The following is a 16,691-nucleotide window of genomic DNA, read 5'->3' as shown; positions in this document are numbered from 1 at the left end:
AGTGTGTCGCGATTGAGATGTTCGAAGTCGAGGTGAGGGGGTGGTTCTGAGCTTCAAGCCGGTCAAATTGAAATCGTTCCCATCCACTTTAGTGATACTTGAGTTCGGGGTTCGGCAAGGCAACTACCGAGTAATGCTACCTATCGACAGACAAGATAATCATGATCGCGTAGATGCAGGACGCCAGAGGGTTGCATCAGGATTCTCTGGACTCTTAGATATACCGGTTTTGGTCTAGTCAGGGGGTCCACTCCCACACCCCCTATTTCTAAGTTCCCAGAGATACCGCCAATGATGCCGATTGGAGGAAACAACGAGACTCCATTCTGAGACCCAGAGAACACTCCCAACCTGTTGGGACAGAATAAGAAGATAAAGGCCCCGAAGCTGGGGTAAACTCGCTTGACCGACTACCTACTTTATCTATTGAGCAGTGCATGTGACGGTTCCCATTTCGGACTCCTATAGGTCAGGTCTTATCACCGAGGTCTGTTTGGAAGTATGGTACGGATGTATCAACAAACCATTCCGTGATTCCGGAAAGACTCGGTGCAGATGATAGCGGAAGAGATCGCCCCTGATTGAGCTGACTTGGCTCGCACATCTTACTACAGACAGAAACCTGTCATCTCGCTTGTATGCTTGCCACCGAGTGATCCGACTGGCGGACGTCATATGGAAATTCTGGGGTGGCTGAGGTGTAGATGTTATTCATAGGTAGATTTCGCTATTACCGAGTGATGGACCTGACAAGTAAGGCCCTCTACCTGGCCCTCTACCTGTATAAGGTCGCAGCATTCCCCCTCCTAGTAGTATCATGTTGTCCATGATCAACCAATAACCTCATCATTAACACATATAGCAATGACATCATCTTCAGCGTACACCACCGAGGTCGGCCTGTCGTTGGCTGCAGGTCCTCCTGCCAATGATTCCGCCAAGAAGGCCCCAGGCGAAGACACACTCAGCGAACTGGCTCCAGCAAGCTCTATGGGCTTTAGGCAGATGAAAATCGTAAGTTGCTCCGTAGCAGCGCATGCTTCCTTTCACGGTTTGATATTCAGTTGACTTACTTGTGGCAGAACCATGGCGTCTCTTTGGCTCCGGAGGGAGCCAACCTCGACGAAGCTATCCAGTACTCGGTCAATCATCGGAAGCTCAACCCAAGACAGATCCAGCTCACTTCCTTCGCTGGCGCTATCGGCGCGTATGTTTGTCTCAACTCCTCAACTGAATGGTACTCATTGACATCTTGATATGCAGAGCGCTGTTCGTGGCTATCGGATCTGGCGTTCCTAGTGGCCCGCTGTGCCTCCTCATTGCCTTCATTTTCTGGGCATGTGTTGTCTTCAGTATCGCACATTGCCGTATGTGGTCTTTCGCTAAAAAGAAAACGGTCTCAACATGAGTTCTGACTTACGGGCCCGGAAACCGAGATTGTTACCTTGTATCCCCTCGATGGAGCTTTCATTCGCTTGGTCGGACGCATGGTTAACCCAGCTCTCGGTGTCGCCATCGGCTGGAACCACTTCGTATGCCACTCCTCGCCTCCAACCGGACGCCATGGCTCCGAGAGCGCTGACTAATATGCCACAATTCGCCCAAACCTCCTACGTGAGTTTTGAATGCACCATCACCAATACTTTGGTGGAATACTGGGGCTACAATCAGTCACCAGCTATCCTCATCACCGGTAAACCCCTTTGTCCCAAGCTTCCACGCACCGAGTCCTGATATCATAGACAGTCTCGATCTTTCTTTACCTCGCGATAAACATCTATCGAGCTGATGTATTAGGTGAGGCTGAGTGTAGGTCTGGCTGTCCATTAACGCAAGGTGCTTACTAATATACTTCTGATGCAGTCTGGCTCGCCTTAGGCAAGGTTATTCTGGCAGCTGGTCTTATCTTGTTCACCATCGTCACAATGCTTGGCGGTAACCCTCAGCATGAGTATGCCTGCCTGAGTCATAACAATTCACTTTTCTCCATGAGGATGCTAACATCTTCCTTACCCCGCCTCAGTCGGTTTGGCTTCGGGCACTGGAGAGACCCTGGTGTGTGGGTGGGAGCCGATTCTTCGAGGCGCCTGGTATCATTTGTCAACGCTGTCAACGTTGCCGGATTCTGTATGGGTGTCCCTGAGTATATTTCCAGTGAGTAAACATGCCATATCCTGCTTCAGAGGACTTCTTGATGTTAAAGATAATGGTATGCAGTGATCGCGGGCGAAGCAGCAGACCCTCGTCGGACAGTGCCCAGGGCCTTCAGCAAGATCATGAACCGACTCATAATCTTCTTCATTGGTGGTGTTCTTTGTGTTGGGGTAGGTGATCCCCTATCGACACCTGGACTGGTGGAGCTTCCACTAATATCTCACATGATGAAGATACTAGTTCCTTCTGACGATCCGACGTGAGGAGCTGAGCAACCAGTTTCCTGGACAAATGCTAACGCAGTCCTAGGCTCCTCAATGGTTCGGACACGTACTATGGTGCATCACCCTAGTAAGGCTACTGATCCATGGTATGTCGCTCACGTAGTTGACCGGACTAACAACCCGTTGCCAGTGTTATCGCGATGACCCGTCTCCAAATTCCGGTCCTACCATCCATCGTCACGGCTGCACTCATAACCTGCGTGGTTTCAGGAGGCAACGCATACACCTTCAACGCCTCACGGAGCTTACACGCCCTAGCCCTCGAGGGCCAGGCACCCAGCTTCCTGCTTCGCCTGAACAGGCAGTAAGAAGGGCCTTGTCGCCCCTTTTCAGACATGTGCACTAGCTGATTCAATTCTTTTCTTGGCAGCGGCGTACCCTATATGGCCGTTTCTGTGGTAATGACTCTGAGCTGCCTAGCATATCTTGCCCTCGGGTGGGGACGGCTAAATCGTTGAACTGGATCCTCAAGTATGTGCGGCTGGTCCTTTTTTTTTAGCATTCATCGTCCAGCACTAACCTGGATACTTGCTTGGATAGCTTTGCGACTTCTGCGACCATGCTGTGGGTTACATTTGATACTGGAGTGTCAACTTACATATTGAGGCGGGTTCAACTAATGCTTCTGCAAGGAACTGGGTGGTTATTTCGTTCACTTGGATCCGGTTCAATATGGCCATGAAGGCCCAGGGCATTGACCGCGAATCATTCCTGCCCAAGGCGTCAAAACTTCAGCCATACGCCGGATACTTCTCCTTCTTCTGGGCGTTCCTGTTCCTATGGCATGTTATGAACAACTCAACTTGGCGACGGGCCTGTCCTCGCTGACTATCGTTTCCCCCAGGTTGCAAGGCTACGCCGTCTTCCTTGACGGCAATTGGGAGGTGGCGACATTCATCTTCCACTACGGAATCGTAAGTTTCTCTTATTTGCCGACTCGACTCGGGTTGAACATGGTGCTGATTCAATGAATCTTTGACTACTAGATCGCCTTGTCACTGGTTGGTATCATGTGGAAAGTGGCCAAGCGCACCAGATTCCTTCGAAGCAAGGAAGTCGATCTACATTCTGGTCTGCTATTCTTTGATGCTCTGACCGAGCACTATCAGAACCAGAGAGAGAGGGCCCTTACTACAATGAAGGGCAGAATCGTGCAAAAGATATTCTAGGCGGCGGAAGATCAAGGTAAGAAAATGGGATGGGCTCTAGGGTGGCCGTTACAAGATGGGCTCACCGAGTCAGCAGTTGGTAGAGCTCGGTACGCGGGAAGCTACGCCGCTCTTTTCGCCCTCTAGCAGCTCGGAATTTCATGATTCTACTCTCTGCTACGCGCGGCCGATGGAGATCATTGGCCTGTACTCGGGCCTCCCGTACATCGAGTAGATGGTCCAGAACATGGAGCGGAAGACCAAGTCCGACTTAGGAGGTTACTACTGTCACTCGGGGAGCATCATGGCTTTATCCATCTTGAAGAATCAGCTCGATTCAAAGGGGCCCAATAAGCATGTCTGATTACCCCGAAAGTCCACCACGTCGTATTATCTCGACCAGAAGGTCACTAGTTCATCAAAGTCGCTTTCGCTAAGCTGGTCGTGCTCCTTCGGTTGACTCGTCAGTCTCTTGCGCAGACTCGCAGCCTTTCGATACAAGGTCATTGCTTCTGTCTCCCTATCCAGCGCCATAGCGATCTTGGCTTTCAAAAACGTTGTGCGAGCGATTTCGGGAAGATAAGCCGATTTGTCGACCGACCACACTTGTAATGCCTGGTCTACAAGCCGCATAGCTTGGTCCTTGCCACCATTCCTCAGGCAATGCTGCGCGACCTTATGGCAAACATCTGCTGTTCTATGGTGGTGGTTGCCAATGGTGGATTGATACTGAGCCAGTGCTTTGTAGTGAAGATGCTCACTCTTTTCTGTGCGTCCTTGGTCAAAGTACACATTCCCGAGAGCGTGTAAGAATCTACCGGTACTGTCATCGAGTCAGTTGTCAAGAAAGGCAAGTGTGGATAGAAGTCGTTACCGAAATGAGTGCGTGTCCATGAAGCCGTAAATATCTTCCCTATCTCTGAGGCCCTCTTCCAACACAGCTGCAGCATCGTTGAGGCTTCCTTGGAGCCAGTACGCAAGTCCAATATTTGCCATGGGAATTGACACCATGTTTATATCGTAAACTGGAAGAGCTTTGAACCCTGTTATCGAGCTTGAAAAAGACGACTGGGCTTTGTCGTACTCTCCGACCATCATCCACGCCGTTCCCATCTGGTTATAAGCCCGTGGGAGCTTTTCAATAGGTATTTCAGATTGTTGCTGGATGTTAAGTTGAATCTCCAAGTACCGTTGGTTGTGTCTCAAGCAAGACTTGGCGTCGTTTGTTTCGTTTGCCACTGCGCCTAGACAGCAGTTGATGTCGGATTCGAGGTCCTGAACATGCGCCAGTTCCGGTCACCTTGTTTACACAGGTCTAACGCCAGCACCAGAAGCCCACGGACATCATGTGAAGCCCCACGCTCGAGTTTGTACCTATCATCATGTTAGAGTTTTGTCCCAAAGGGTTTTGAGAGGGAGTGAGCAACCAAGACGCGCGGAGAAGCAGGCTTGCTAGGGTAATGTGTTGATCCACGAAGTCGCCGCGGAGGTACCTGAGGTAAATGTCCCTGAGAGAGACTACGTGCGGATATAGCGCCTCCATCGAATCCCATAAATCTGGGTCATGTGCCCCTAGAGGAGACTTCCACTCTGAAGCAACGCACGATACGACCTTGCAGAATACCTCAACACAACGCTCAGGTCTCATTTTAGCCCTCACCGCATGCTGTACCACTCTGTGGGCCCAGACGTCGCCTGTATTGTCATTGAGTCGTATGAGGGATGAGCGTATCAGCTCCCTCCTGGCATTGTAAAAAGTCAATCTCTTCCTCGAAGGATGGTGTGGTGAGGTGGGGAGGGCGGTGGGCCTTTCTGAAAGAAGTGAAGGTTGGATGCCATCGGGATCCAGGAAGGCAACGATTTCCAGAATATTCCTAGCTTCATTTGATAGTTTGTCGATGGCCCATATAGTAGAAATGTTGCCTCGGGCGGATTGGCGTAGCTGATGTGTGTCCGTTTCTAACACACCAGTCTCGTCAAGTGCCTCCTCAAAAACTTCCAAGAACTCGGCGAAAGAGAGACCCCTCCAACAAATCATACCACCCATCTGCGCAATTCCAATAGGCAGCCCGCCTAGTTTAGCCCCAATTTTCTGGGCTTCATCGTCGTGATTTCGCTTATTCGTTATCTGTTGCAAAAACTTGCCTGAATCCACGTCATTAAACAGGTTTAGCTCAACATCCACAGCTGATGTCGAGAAGGTGCTCCTGGACAGTGGGTCTCTGCTAGTAATCAATATAGCACCATAGTTCGCAATATCCTTGTAAGGGAAAATAATTTCAAGATCATCCGCGTTATCGAATATGATCAGCCATGATGCCGTAGTTCTTTGAGACGATGTTCCATAGCGTTCGATCTTAAATGGGTTGGTGAGCCAGCCAAGAGCCAAACTTTTGTTGACAGTTTTGTTGTGGGGGTCGGATGTGTCCTGAATTCCAAGGCGTGTAGCAATCTGGGCAATATCTGTCTCAAGCTTTCCTGAGTTCTCAGCTCGGATCCAAAATATGCAATCAAAAGCATGCTGCCGACTGTAGGCAAACTCGATCGCTGTCTCGGTCTTTCCGAGACCTGCCATGCCATTCAGGACCCCAACCCTTGTTCTATCGGGCTGTGAGGCTACTAAGAGTTCCTTCGATGGTAGGAGGCACTCATCAAGGCGGGCCAGGACATCTCTGCGCCCAAAGAACTCGGGGTTCCTCATGAAAGTATGAACCATGAAACACGGCATCTGGGGCTCGACTTGCTGGATATTCAAATTCTCAAGGAGAGACTGGACATCAACGAATGAGTCAGTCCTCTCGGATCCGTAAGGGCGTATAGTGGTTGACCCGTGCTGCGGATTTTGCGACGAGCTTGGCCCCGGCATCGATGTGGATAGAGCTGGTGTGGTCATGTTAGCCAAAGTAGAGGTAAGGGCATCTAGATGATGCTAGCCTTTCTTGACGTCTTCAATGGACACATTACTGCTAAGGCTGTACTCAGAGCTTGCCATGCCTGTAATATATAGATCAGTACCATGGGGGGTCCGCAGAGATGCTTCATCTCAGTAGTATGAGCAACCTACTACGTATGAGGCGGTCTTGAATTTCAGACACAGAATCTTTAATCGCTGAAAGAAGACAGTCTTTCACGGTCGCATTCGGAACATGGTGAGGTGAGTCGGTCAGTAATGACATTTCAAGATGGTCCAAGTCAAGACCTAGCTGAAACTCCAATGATGATCCAACTTTTGATAAGGAGCAATCCACGACCTAATGATAATCATCAAAAGTGAACGAAAAACATGAAATGGACACTACTTACAACCGACTTTTTGCTCTTTTGTAAGAAGCGGCTGTCTTGCAGTTTGCTGGCTTTCTTTTCGAATATTGAAAGTATCCCTACTCGGAGACTGATGCTACAGAAACGCATTGCGATATCTCGAATGATACCGCTATCTTTCTTCAGTCGAGTGAGAATTTGACGGTTCAGGCTGGGTCCCGTATTCGCCTTCAGTAAATATGAGATGCGCTCGCCATATTGCTCGTCATTGGCGTCTTCTAGGTAATGCGGCACACCAAGAAAGACTATGCCAGCTATGACGTTCAGGAAGTCGGAGTATCTCCCATAGGCATCAGGCCTGCCAGCGATACTGAGTGCCTTGACGGCATTGTTAGCCTAACACACATGGCTCGGGAAGAGGGACTGTATACTTGTTTGAGGACGAGTCCACCGAAGCCGTGAACGATGAAGATGAAGGGGTCATGCTCCTTCGGGTATTTCCAGTCGTTAGCTATCCGTGCATTCTACTAATTTGGGTATTCGCTGCGACCCGAGATACACACATTGTGTTGTTGCTGATAGAGACAGAGTGCTGTAAGCAGCGTGCCTCCTTCCTCGAGGATGAGATCCCATGAGGATAGATTGCTCGATGAGATCCCATGATCGTACCATTGGATTACGATAGATTGGTTTACGAGTTCTTGCCGCCAGGGTTCATGGCAGATTCCCCATGTTGCGCTACCCGAAGTATCAATATCCGGTATCAGCACTATACTATGGTAATGTTAGATACAATTTGTATGGTATCAATGGAGCTACCTTACTGGACATCTGGGGATGCCTTCTTGACCATGTGGATTTGTTGGAAGGCTTTGGTGGCCGAAGCTGGCATTGGCTGCGAAGCCACGCCTTGTTTGTTCATGGCAGTGTATAATTGGCCACTGTGTGTACACTATTTCTGGAACAAGAACGGGACGTTCGACAGATGATATGGAGATCAATGTCACAGGCGCAGGTATTCAGTGTAATATTCCCTAAGTTGGTAGTAAGATGGGGATCATGGCCTGATGGAAGGCGAATGAAGGAACCACCCCCTGTGATCTCTTGCAGTGCGTCATGAATCATGAAGCGGGGGTAGTTTCCAAGGCACAGTCAAGTTTATTGCCTTCCGATGGAACCTCAACACGTACGAAGTAGTACGATGCGCTTCCTGTGCGACACGAGGAAAAGCCGGCTATATTAGGGAGGGTAGTAACAAGCCATTCAAAAGCCACTGCAGAGGAGGCCTCAATGCTGAGTTAGTATATGCAAGACTGCATTGATCAATGACCAGGGCATTTCATCGGTTTCAATGGTCGCATCTATTGGTTGATCGTTCGTCAAGATGCATGATACATATGCAGACTTATCAGGCTCTATGACACGTATATCGAGGAGAAGCATGTATCAGAAACAGGCGCATCAGAAACAAGGCTCATCTGCATATACATGTCCCTACGGCTCCACTCCTTAATATCCTTGAGCGTCGTTCCCAAAGATGTCGCCGACGATTGGGGGGTAGTTTTCAAGCTCGGCATAGCATACAAGTAGCCGACAGTCAATACTCTCCCGGGGCAGGTCTTCCAGAGTAACATTCGGGTTGTAAAACCCCGCGTGGGGTACCCCTGAAATGGCTAACCGTCAGTCTCGACGTGGATGCGCACTCTATCAACCATTACGTACCTTGTGATCTGCTGACATCTGATTCAGCGCTCTTAAATATGAGAACCTCATCCACAGTTTGTCCGGGCAGCCAGTACCACGCATGCTTGGCATTGTAATGAACTTGCAGGTTCTCGGTGAAAAACTTGCGGAACACGATGTCGCCCGGCATCGTATCTGACTTGAAGTCGACTGTTCTTGTATCGCAAACCCCTAAAGGCCAGTCGTTAAGAGGGCCTTTGATGGGTCTCCATGCGCTACGGTCTCGTCAGTAAGTAGTTTTGGCTGACCGGATTGAAGAAAGTCAACTTGCTTGATGATCTGCCAGCGGCTCTGGAGAACCTTGCCAGCATGTACTCCAAACAATGCGTGGATTATCCTCTCGCCTTCACGGACAGTGAAATCTAGGTCGTGTTAGAGGCTCTATCGACGTAATGAACACAGGACTGTTCGCAGACCTATGTGGGCCATAGACGTAGGCTGATTATATTCATAGTTATCTCCTGTTGAAATAGGGAATGCTTCATGACGCCTTCTGACCTGGGCCTGCGTGAGCTTGACGCTGTGTTGGTATTAGGAGAGCTTACACAGAAGTCCAGTGGAATCACCAACTTTGCCCCAGGGTACGTTTCAAGTCAATTGCGAGGTTGATAAGGTACGTATCTCGTATCTTCTGTCGGTCCTCAAAGTCTTGGTAAGAAAGGGCGCAAGGAAACAGCAACAACTCAAAGCCACAGCTATCGAGCCTTAGGTCCGTATTTTCCCGAATGCTGCGAAGCTGGATCTGGTGCCTATCCCTTCTTACATTGGATTGTGGAAGCTGCGGAATGCCATTTGGGGGAAATCGCAAGCTGTATGGTTTCTCTGTCTCGTACAGTTTGTGATTCTCTAAGTAGTGAATGTCGGAAACGAGACTGTGTTGATTGGCAACCGTCATTTTGAACGGGGTGAACAGATTCCCTATGATCAAAATGTGCAATTGTCAGATGTATGTCAAACATACGATCTGGACACGAAGCACTCTTATAATACTTGTGTCCTTTTTCTGGGCCTCAAGAGGGCTTCCTTTCTTCTTCAGCACCCAGCCAAATACAAATGATCCGTCGGAGGCGAAACCATGACTATGTTTATTAAGGATGCATGGTCCCACTTGTCCTAATATACCCTTTATAGCTTGATATACGTGGAGGTGATTACGCCCCGTGGTTGAGGTAACCAGACACAACGTCTGATCCCCTCATCTACATACCTACCAACAAAACCAGGCTTCTAGGCTTCTCGGTGTTACGCATGAAGGTATGTACTGGCAAGATGCAGAACATGCATGCCAAGTGGATTTACACTGCTGGAATAGATTGAAACATTCGATCACCCACTGCCGGATACAAATCAATTGACCCTGGTACATCTTGCTTCGTCAATACAATATCAAGTGAACATGACATGATGCTGCTGCTTGGGTATTATCCGCTATCATCGCTTGTCACCCCCCCTCTTTCTTATCCTCATCCTCACCGTTTCCCTCACCCCCACCCTCCCCGTTTCCTTCACCCCCACCCTCCTGGTTATCCGCCCCCTTTTCCTTTTCCTTTCCCTCATCTTCTTTCTCGGGATCCGCGCTTTCCTTGACGTCGCCCACAGCTTCCTTGGCATTATCCGGTTTCTTCTCATCATCCCCGCCTGCATCAAGTTCGTCTTTAATTATATTGCCATCCATGATGACCTGCTCGCCCATCTCAAAGCCGTGGCTTGTGCCCGATCCAGTAGGTTCAGAGGCCGATAGTGCGTCCCAGTGGTCTTTCCATGGCTGCCGTTTCTCGGGGACTTGTGTCTTGGAGCGGTTCGGGTCGGCTTCAGCAGGCGGCATCTTCGTTGAGCTGTGGACGCGGTCTGGAGATCAAGTCCTGATGCGATCGAGTCCCACTCAGCACAATGAACAAGAAAAGACAATGTGAGGAATTTACTTGATATGTAGAGTGAAAGACCAGTAAAGACTTTACTTTTAGGGTTTAGGTGGGCAATGGCTTGGCAAACAAGAGTAGAGTTCAGAATGAGAACGCATACTCAGTGTTAGAAATAAACACTTAAATACACACGCGTTGGCGTCTCCCTTCTGGTTCCTAGGAGCCGAGCCGCATCTCGCACACGAGGAAGCGTCAGCTCTGACTCGACAAACAATTGCTTCGTGTTACTTGCCGTCAGGATCAAGAACCCAAACAAGCCAGTGCCGGTAGCACATTTTTACACAACAAGCGCATCATTCACGCCACTCTCGGTTTCTCGGGGCGTTGAAACGGATCTTAAGTGGGTGTGTGAATCCTACCACACACTCTCTTCTGATAGGCTATTGACCCCCTGTTATTGGAGCCCAAAATGCGCCCAAACATTGCCCGGTGTAGTGGGTTGCAGGTACTCCGTACAGTACTATTGATATGAGTGGTTACTAACAACTGGTACCATTGTTTTCTGTTCTTGTTTCCAGAATTGATTCATAGGTCAGCCCATAAAACAGTCCGAAGAGAATGCCTTGACAGGTACGACATGAGGTACGATGTTTCACACAGCAATTCGGGGCGCTGTGAAATGCACCAGGCGACGAATATGAAATGGGGGTTTTTCCCTTTCTTGGGCATTAGAAACTCAAGGTTGTTCAATCGGAGGAGCTGCCGTCTAGGCAGAAATGGAATTGTTGTTCAAAGAATGGGCCTTGAAGGGATTGTGAGTTCGCGAAAATCGGCCTGCTCAAGATAAAAATGCCCCAATGCCTGGTGATGCCCGTGAAATTGAGGATCCAGGCAAAGCAAGTCATCATACCTGAAGTCTTGACAGATCCACCCCTTTTTACCACCCTTCACATTCAACCAGTAGAACCATCATTGAGAATCCTAGGGTCTTCAGAGACCATGGAGTATTGCGAGCCACCAGTGTCTGTCCTTACGGACGACAACAAATCATTGCCTGGTCGCCACCATCGCCGCCACAGCATCAGTATGTCCATCTCTGAATTGCCGTTCATCATATCGGCCTAACAAATCCATATGCAGAAAGCTCAGAGGACTACCAAATATGGTCAGAGAGTTTTCACGTATATCCAGCTTCAAGACATTGTACTCTGGCCTGCGTTTTGTTGCCCTGGCCAAATTCCTATGGCAACCCTATGAATGTCGCACAACACTGTCAAAGTACCACCCGGCGGCAGACGCTCGTCATCATGAGCCCTTCCCACTAGCCATGACTTTGAACTGGCAAGAGGAATCGGGGAGGAGAGCACAACAATTTAGCTTGTCGGATGAACTTGATACGGTTAATAAGTCCGCGAGTAGCATGGTTGTGTTGAAGGGGTACCCATCAGCCAAGTGGCTGAATGCTTTAGGGGCCAAATTTCGAAATGACCCTGATTTCTACCAGAGGCACTTATGCTTTTGGTCTGAGTCCGGCAACAGCATCTCGAGGCAGAATATGGCACCGCGTCTCCCCTCCGCTCAAGAAGAAACCATCATGCTTCGAATCCCGACGATTGGAGTGTTGACTGGAGGATGGCAGCCAACTCGGAGAGGTGCAGTTCAGGAGTTTCTTGATAGCTCCGGAGACAAACTTCAAAGGACATGGCTGCGTATATAACCCACTTATCCAGTCTGGATTCTCATCAGATGGTTTCGGGTATGATTCCAGGTGACTCCATGGTGAGAGAGTTTGTGATGCTGGATTTAAACCATTTCGCAATCGAACAGGCAATCACCATTAATGTTGCGTCAATCGGCAATGGAGGTTGGCAAAGTAAGTACCACATGCACACATACATTCCAGTGAGCTAACGTGGCTCAGTTATAGTATGGTCGGATGCAGGTCGCAGTCTCGATGAAGGTTTCGAAGGGCCTTGGAGACTAAGAATGCCCCGAAAATCATCGGAGATGACATATCAGCTCATATCGATATACAGGCCGAGGATGGCGCTTAGCGGTGGATGGCGCAGTCGAAAAGACAGTGCAACGACTGATGTTCGGCCCCAAAGCGCTTCGATACTCTTCGACGATTATGATCGACACCTCAACAACATTGCACAGGCTGCGGCTGATCCTCTGTATGCCCTGAGCCCAATATTCAGTTTCGCTTTGTTCTCCGAAATGGCCCTTCTGGATACGCTAGAGTCGAATATCAGAAGCGAGTTGACCCATTCAGCTGTGACTGCCCAAGAAAGCCCAACCATGTCGAATCTGCTGTACATCCAGCAAATCTTGAAGCGTCACATCGAGAGTCTCAAGGAAGTCATCGACTTTGTGGAGGCCTTCAGAAAACAGCCAGCGTACCAGTCAGTCATGAACAGCGCAGGCAGCACATATGCCGAAGAAATGACTTCGATGCTTGAGGATTTCCGGGCCGCGCTCCGTCGTGCCGAGGCTCTGTGTGACGAGTGTTTCCAAGGGATCGGGATTGTTGCCCACAATGCTACCATCCGAGAATCGCAGAAGGCCTTCGCAGAAGCCAGGAGTGTGACCAAATTGACGAAGCTCGCCTTAGTCTTCGTGCCGTTGTCGTTCACCACGTCGGCGTTTGGGATGAACGTGAAGGAGCTAGGTAATGGGCAAGCTCCATCGATTTGGGTGTGGTCTGTTATCACTTGCGGCATCGCAATCATAGTGTATGCCTTTTTCCGGTGGGATGCGGCACAGGTGCGAATATTTGCAAGGACGTTGTTTCATAAGCGGTAAGCGTTTTGCTTTTATGCACAATATAGAGACCACGCTACGCTGAAATCTACCGGTCAATATCTACTGTTTTGGGTTAGGTCCACGAGACATCATAATGAACCTCAAGGACACAATGAAAATGGCCGAGTGGTTCGGAGAACGGGGTGGCTCTTGGGCTTGACGTGCTTGAGGGACCATTTGACTAGGAGATTAAATAAGGGGAAATCGCATTTCTTGGACATGATCAATAGATGTTCAGTCGGGATGTGGCTAAGCAAGTACCACATGTACTCCGTACGTGGCTATGCCGTTGAGGCGGGTGACGTTGCGGATATGCAGGTAAAGTCCGTGTCCAAAAGTCTGCGCACGAACCACCCCTATCGGAAATCTCACACAATACAACAATAATACCTTCTGACTTATTTTTCAAATAACTTTATCAATTTAGCATGGATTTAAGTGAACTCGGTCGCATTTTAACCGCAAATCGCAAGCTAAATGGGTAATACAGCTCCGAGGCGGTTACGGCTATCGCGGCGCTCTCCGTCGCCGGCGTCGGAAGGAAGGCTATTATAGACGCGTTCGGTACGCGTCGCCACGAAACTATTAATAACCTCGTGAGGCGGTTTTTTTATCGAAAAACTCTTAAAACTAAGCCGAGATCTGGTCATCCTTATAGACTATCGATTCGGTAAGAGCGCTATCTATTTCAACTGGTACGTAGAAAGCCTCGTGCTACTTAGAGAGAGCTCTGTTTAGATATGAATGTTATGCTAGGCTCCAGACCACGCTCCTTTTCGATCAACACGGTAAGGCGTAATCTCCGGAAAAGGAGGATTGGCTATTGGCGCGCCTCGAAGCGCATCTTATTAACGAAAGAGGACGCTAAAGAGAGACTCTCCTTTTGCCGTTATTGGTCCTCTCTAGAGCGCCTTAAGCAGCTGTTGCTTTGCTTCTTTTCAGTCGAATATACGATTTAAAATAAACCCTCTATACCAGGCCACTAGGTTTTTAAATTTGGAAGGGAACGCTATAGGAAGGATCTGATTAGTTTTACAGGTTACTCCAGGCCTCGAATCAGCCTTATGGTGTGGGCAATGGTGTGGCAGAGGGGGGAAGAGGCAGGGACCTCTCCCCTTATGTTCTGCAGGGGAGATCCCGACTCTGCCGGCAGTGGTTTTATTTCTACCCGGTATATTGAGGTTTTAGAGGCTGCTCTCGTCCCCTTTTATGAGCCGGGTGACCCCTTTATGCAGGATAACGCGCGTATACATCGATCTTACGCCGTTAAAGAGTTCCTAAAATCTAGGGGTATTTAAACTATTAACTAGCCTGCACATTCACCTGATTTAAACCTTATTAAACAGGATTAGAAGGCTCTTAAAGCAAAGATCTATAAAATAAAGCCTGGCTTTTAATACCTGAAGGAAAATATAGCATACGAGGCGTATGCGAGAAAGGTAGTCCAGTCGGCGTGGACTGCTCTAGATCCGAGCCTGATTTACAGGCTGTTGAGATCTCTGCCTCGGCGCCTTGCTGCTGTACGTCGCGCAAGGGGCTGGTATATTTATTATTAAATCCTATTCAATTGCCAATCTAATAGTCTAAATTATGTCATATTTGCTAGTAAATTGAGTGTGTTATTGATATTCAAAGGTTGGTGGTGTTGGGGGAGGGGATTAGCTAAAGGTGGTGCGTGCGCAGACTTTTGGACACTGATTTTTATCTGGGGCCCCTCGCACCAACAAGCTGCCTTTAACGGTCCTCTGTCTGTCTGTCCTTTTACTGCCATTGAGAGCTCTAAATACGAGCGTCCAACTCCAACCCATAACATCAAATATCTGGCCCCCGTATGTTTCATCTATGGATAATATTAAACAATGCGTACCTGGCGACATGGATGAGATTTGCCGCTTCCAGGTCGCTGGTCATTCGTACGCTGCGTTTGGTGGGTTGAAGGAATGACCCCTTAGTCTGGCATAGCTAGCTGTGTAATTAACGGGCCTCTAATGTCAACCTCAAAAGAAAGCACTGGTCACCTCTTTGGCCACTGTCATTGCTAGTCGTCCAGAGATTCCCATAACGAAGGGTTGGTTAACGTCGGCAATTCAGCACTTTCAGAAGAAAGATGATGTTTTCCAACCACACTTCCTGGAGTCGTTGGTTATTATCAGCACCTCTCAAGCAGATTTGTTTTTCGAACCCGACAACTGTTATCTGCTTGGGCCCACGGTAAAGACCAAATGGATCTATATCACGCCGAACGACAGTCATCTCAACCAGCTTAAGCCTGGTCCCTACTGTTCGTACCGCGGTCTTCTTCGGCCTGCATACCGATTGTACGACGATGCACAATATTGCTTCTTTACGACGCTCAAGCCTCAATCTGCTTCAGAGTAATGCGCCGCCGCCCTCTCATGATGGCCATACAGACTAACAAAATGCAGTGAAAGCTTTAGGCAGCTGCATGTTGCTGGGACACGGTATCAAACCCTAAGTGTGGCAGTGCCGTCAAGGCTTGCATCGTACAACGACGGCAATGAGTATTTTCTGTCTCAAATGCGAATTGCGGTGAAAGATCTCTTCCGCCTCCGAGGGTTGAAAACCTCACTCTGCAATGCGGACTACTACCGACTTTGTCCGCCAGCCCAGGCGACGGCTACAGTTGTCCAGCGATTGGCCGACGCCGGTGGTCAGCTCCTGGGCCTGGCCAAGCTGAGTTCTATGATCGCCAGAGAAGAGCCATCCGAAGCGGTGGACTTCCAAACAGCTTTCAACCCACGAGGCGATGGGTATCAGTCCCCAGCTGGGAGTAGCAGCGGCAGCGCGGCTGCCGTCGCATCCTATGACTGGCTCGACTGTGCTATCGGCACGGACACGTCCCGGCAGTGGCCGACGGCCTGCATTGGTAAACGGCGTCTATCAGTTTAGACCAACACACTCTGATGTTTCACCCGATGGCATGGTCCAGACGTCCCTCCAATTCGACACGCCATGTGCCTTCGCACGGAATCTGCAGGTACTGGAGTCCGTTCTTCGGGCGTGGGTCCCTCACCAAAGAATGTCTGTGGTATCCCTCGACACACCATTCGAGGTAATTTACCCTGCAGACTACTTCCTGTCCAAGACGTACAGCAGAATCTGATTCAATCTTTCTTGGATGATATATCAACGCATCTTGCTGCCCGAATCAAGGAACTCTCAATCCACAATCCAGGGTATCTGGCAAAAGTCACCCCCAGATGGCATCACAGAGTCGCTTCATGATTATCTGCAGGATGTCATCGCACATACCTACTACTACAGCTACTATCATTCTACGGACGCATTTAGGGACGAATTCGCTCAGAAGTACCGCCGTTCTCCTTACGTCATCCCGTTTGTCCGTGAAAGATGGAAGGTGGGGGCTTCTGTCAGCCACGCAGAGCACGTCGAAGCTCTGCGAAAGCGCGAGG

The 16,691-nt window shown here is 49.3% G+C and overlaps 5 protein-coding genes across 5 annotated transcripts; 3 read left to right on the top strand and 2 right to left on the bottom strand.

Annotated features, from left to right (window-relative positions):
• Nucleotides 1-864: 864 nt before the first annotated feature.
• On the top strand, nucleotides 865-3,607 carry PG994_005385 (uncharacterized protein; the record flags this gene model as incomplete). The annotated part of the gene is made up of 12 exons (XM_066856794.1): nucleotides 865-1,014; nucleotides 1,083-1,207; nucleotides 1,264-1,367; nucleotides 1,864-1,951; nucleotides 2,024-2,154; nucleotides 2,218-2,324; nucleotides 2,395-2,413; nucleotides 2,464-2,524; nucleotides 2,569-2,742; nucleotides 3,071-3,205; nucleotides 3,283-3,352; nucleotides 3,425-3,607. 12 exons carry the CDS (start codon nucleotides 865-867, stop codon nucleotides 3,605-3,607), a joined length of 1,347 nt encoding a protein of 448 aa, XP_066716063.1.
• Nucleotides 3,608-3,976: 369 nt separating this feature from the next.
• PG994_005384 (uncharacterized protein) lies at nucleotides 3,977-7,769 on the bottom strand (the record flags this gene model as incomplete). Its single annotated transcript, XM_066856793.1, has 7 exons — nucleotides 3,977-4,409; nucleotides 4,461-4,824; nucleotides 4,961-6,466; nucleotides 6,651-6,837; nucleotides 6,890-7,225; nucleotides 7,411-7,621; nucleotides 7,672-7,769. 7 exons carry the CDS (start codon nucleotides 7,767-7,769, stop codon nucleotides 3,977-3,979), a joined length of 3,135 nt encoding a protein of 1,044 aa, XP_066716062.1.
• Nucleotides 7,770-8,356: 587 nt separating this feature from the next.
• PG994_005383 (CMCJ-like methyltransferase) lies at nucleotides 8,357-10,415 on the bottom strand (the record flags this gene model as incomplete). The annotated part of the gene is made up of 6 exons (XM_066856792.1): nucleotides 8,357-8,511; nucleotides 8,570-8,761; nucleotides 8,839-8,952; nucleotides 9,007-9,110; nucleotides 9,208-9,508; nucleotides 10,076-10,415. 6 exons carry the CDS (start codon nucleotides 10,413-10,415, stop codon nucleotides 8,357-8,359), a joined length of 1,206 nt encoding a protein of 401 aa, XP_066716061.1.
• A 1,199-nt stretch (nucleotides 10,416-11,614) lies between these two features.
• PG994_005382 (uncharacterized protein) lies at nucleotides 11,615-13,417 on the top strand (the record flags this gene model as incomplete). Its single annotated transcript, XM_066856791.1, has 4 exons — nucleotides 11,615-12,117; nucleotides 12,183-12,325; nucleotides 12,374-13,123; nucleotides 13,335-13,417. The coding sequence occupies 4 exons, from the start codon at nucleotides 11,615-11,617 to the stop codon at nucleotides 13,415-13,417; spliced, it is 1,479 nt and encodes a 492-aa protein (XP_066716060.1).
• A 1,715-nt stretch (nucleotides 13,418-15,132) lies between these two features.
• PG994_005381 (uncharacterized protein) lies at nucleotides 15,133-16,167 on the top strand (the record flags this gene model as incomplete). Its single annotated transcript, XM_066856790.1, has 3 exons — nucleotides 15,133-15,184; nucleotides 15,266-15,632; nucleotides 15,684-16,167. 3 exons carry the CDS (start codon nucleotides 15,133-15,135, stop codon nucleotides 16,165-16,167), a joined length of 903 nt encoding a protein of 300 aa, XP_066716059.1.
• Nucleotides 16,168-16,691: the final 524 nt, after the last annotated feature.

The sequence above is a fragment of the Apiospora phragmitis genome (genome assembly GCF_038363925.1).
Source record: "Apiospora phragmitis strain CBS 135458 chromosome Unknown utg000006l:1.0-5683423.0:1.0-5690449.0, whole genome shotgun sequence".
Taxonomy (NCBI): domain Eukaryota; kingdom Fungi; phylum Ascomycota; class Sordariomycetes; order Amphisphaeriales; family Apiosporaceae; genus Apiospora; species Apiospora phragmitis.
This window is presented reverse-complemented; position numbering and strand designations above follow the sequence as displayed.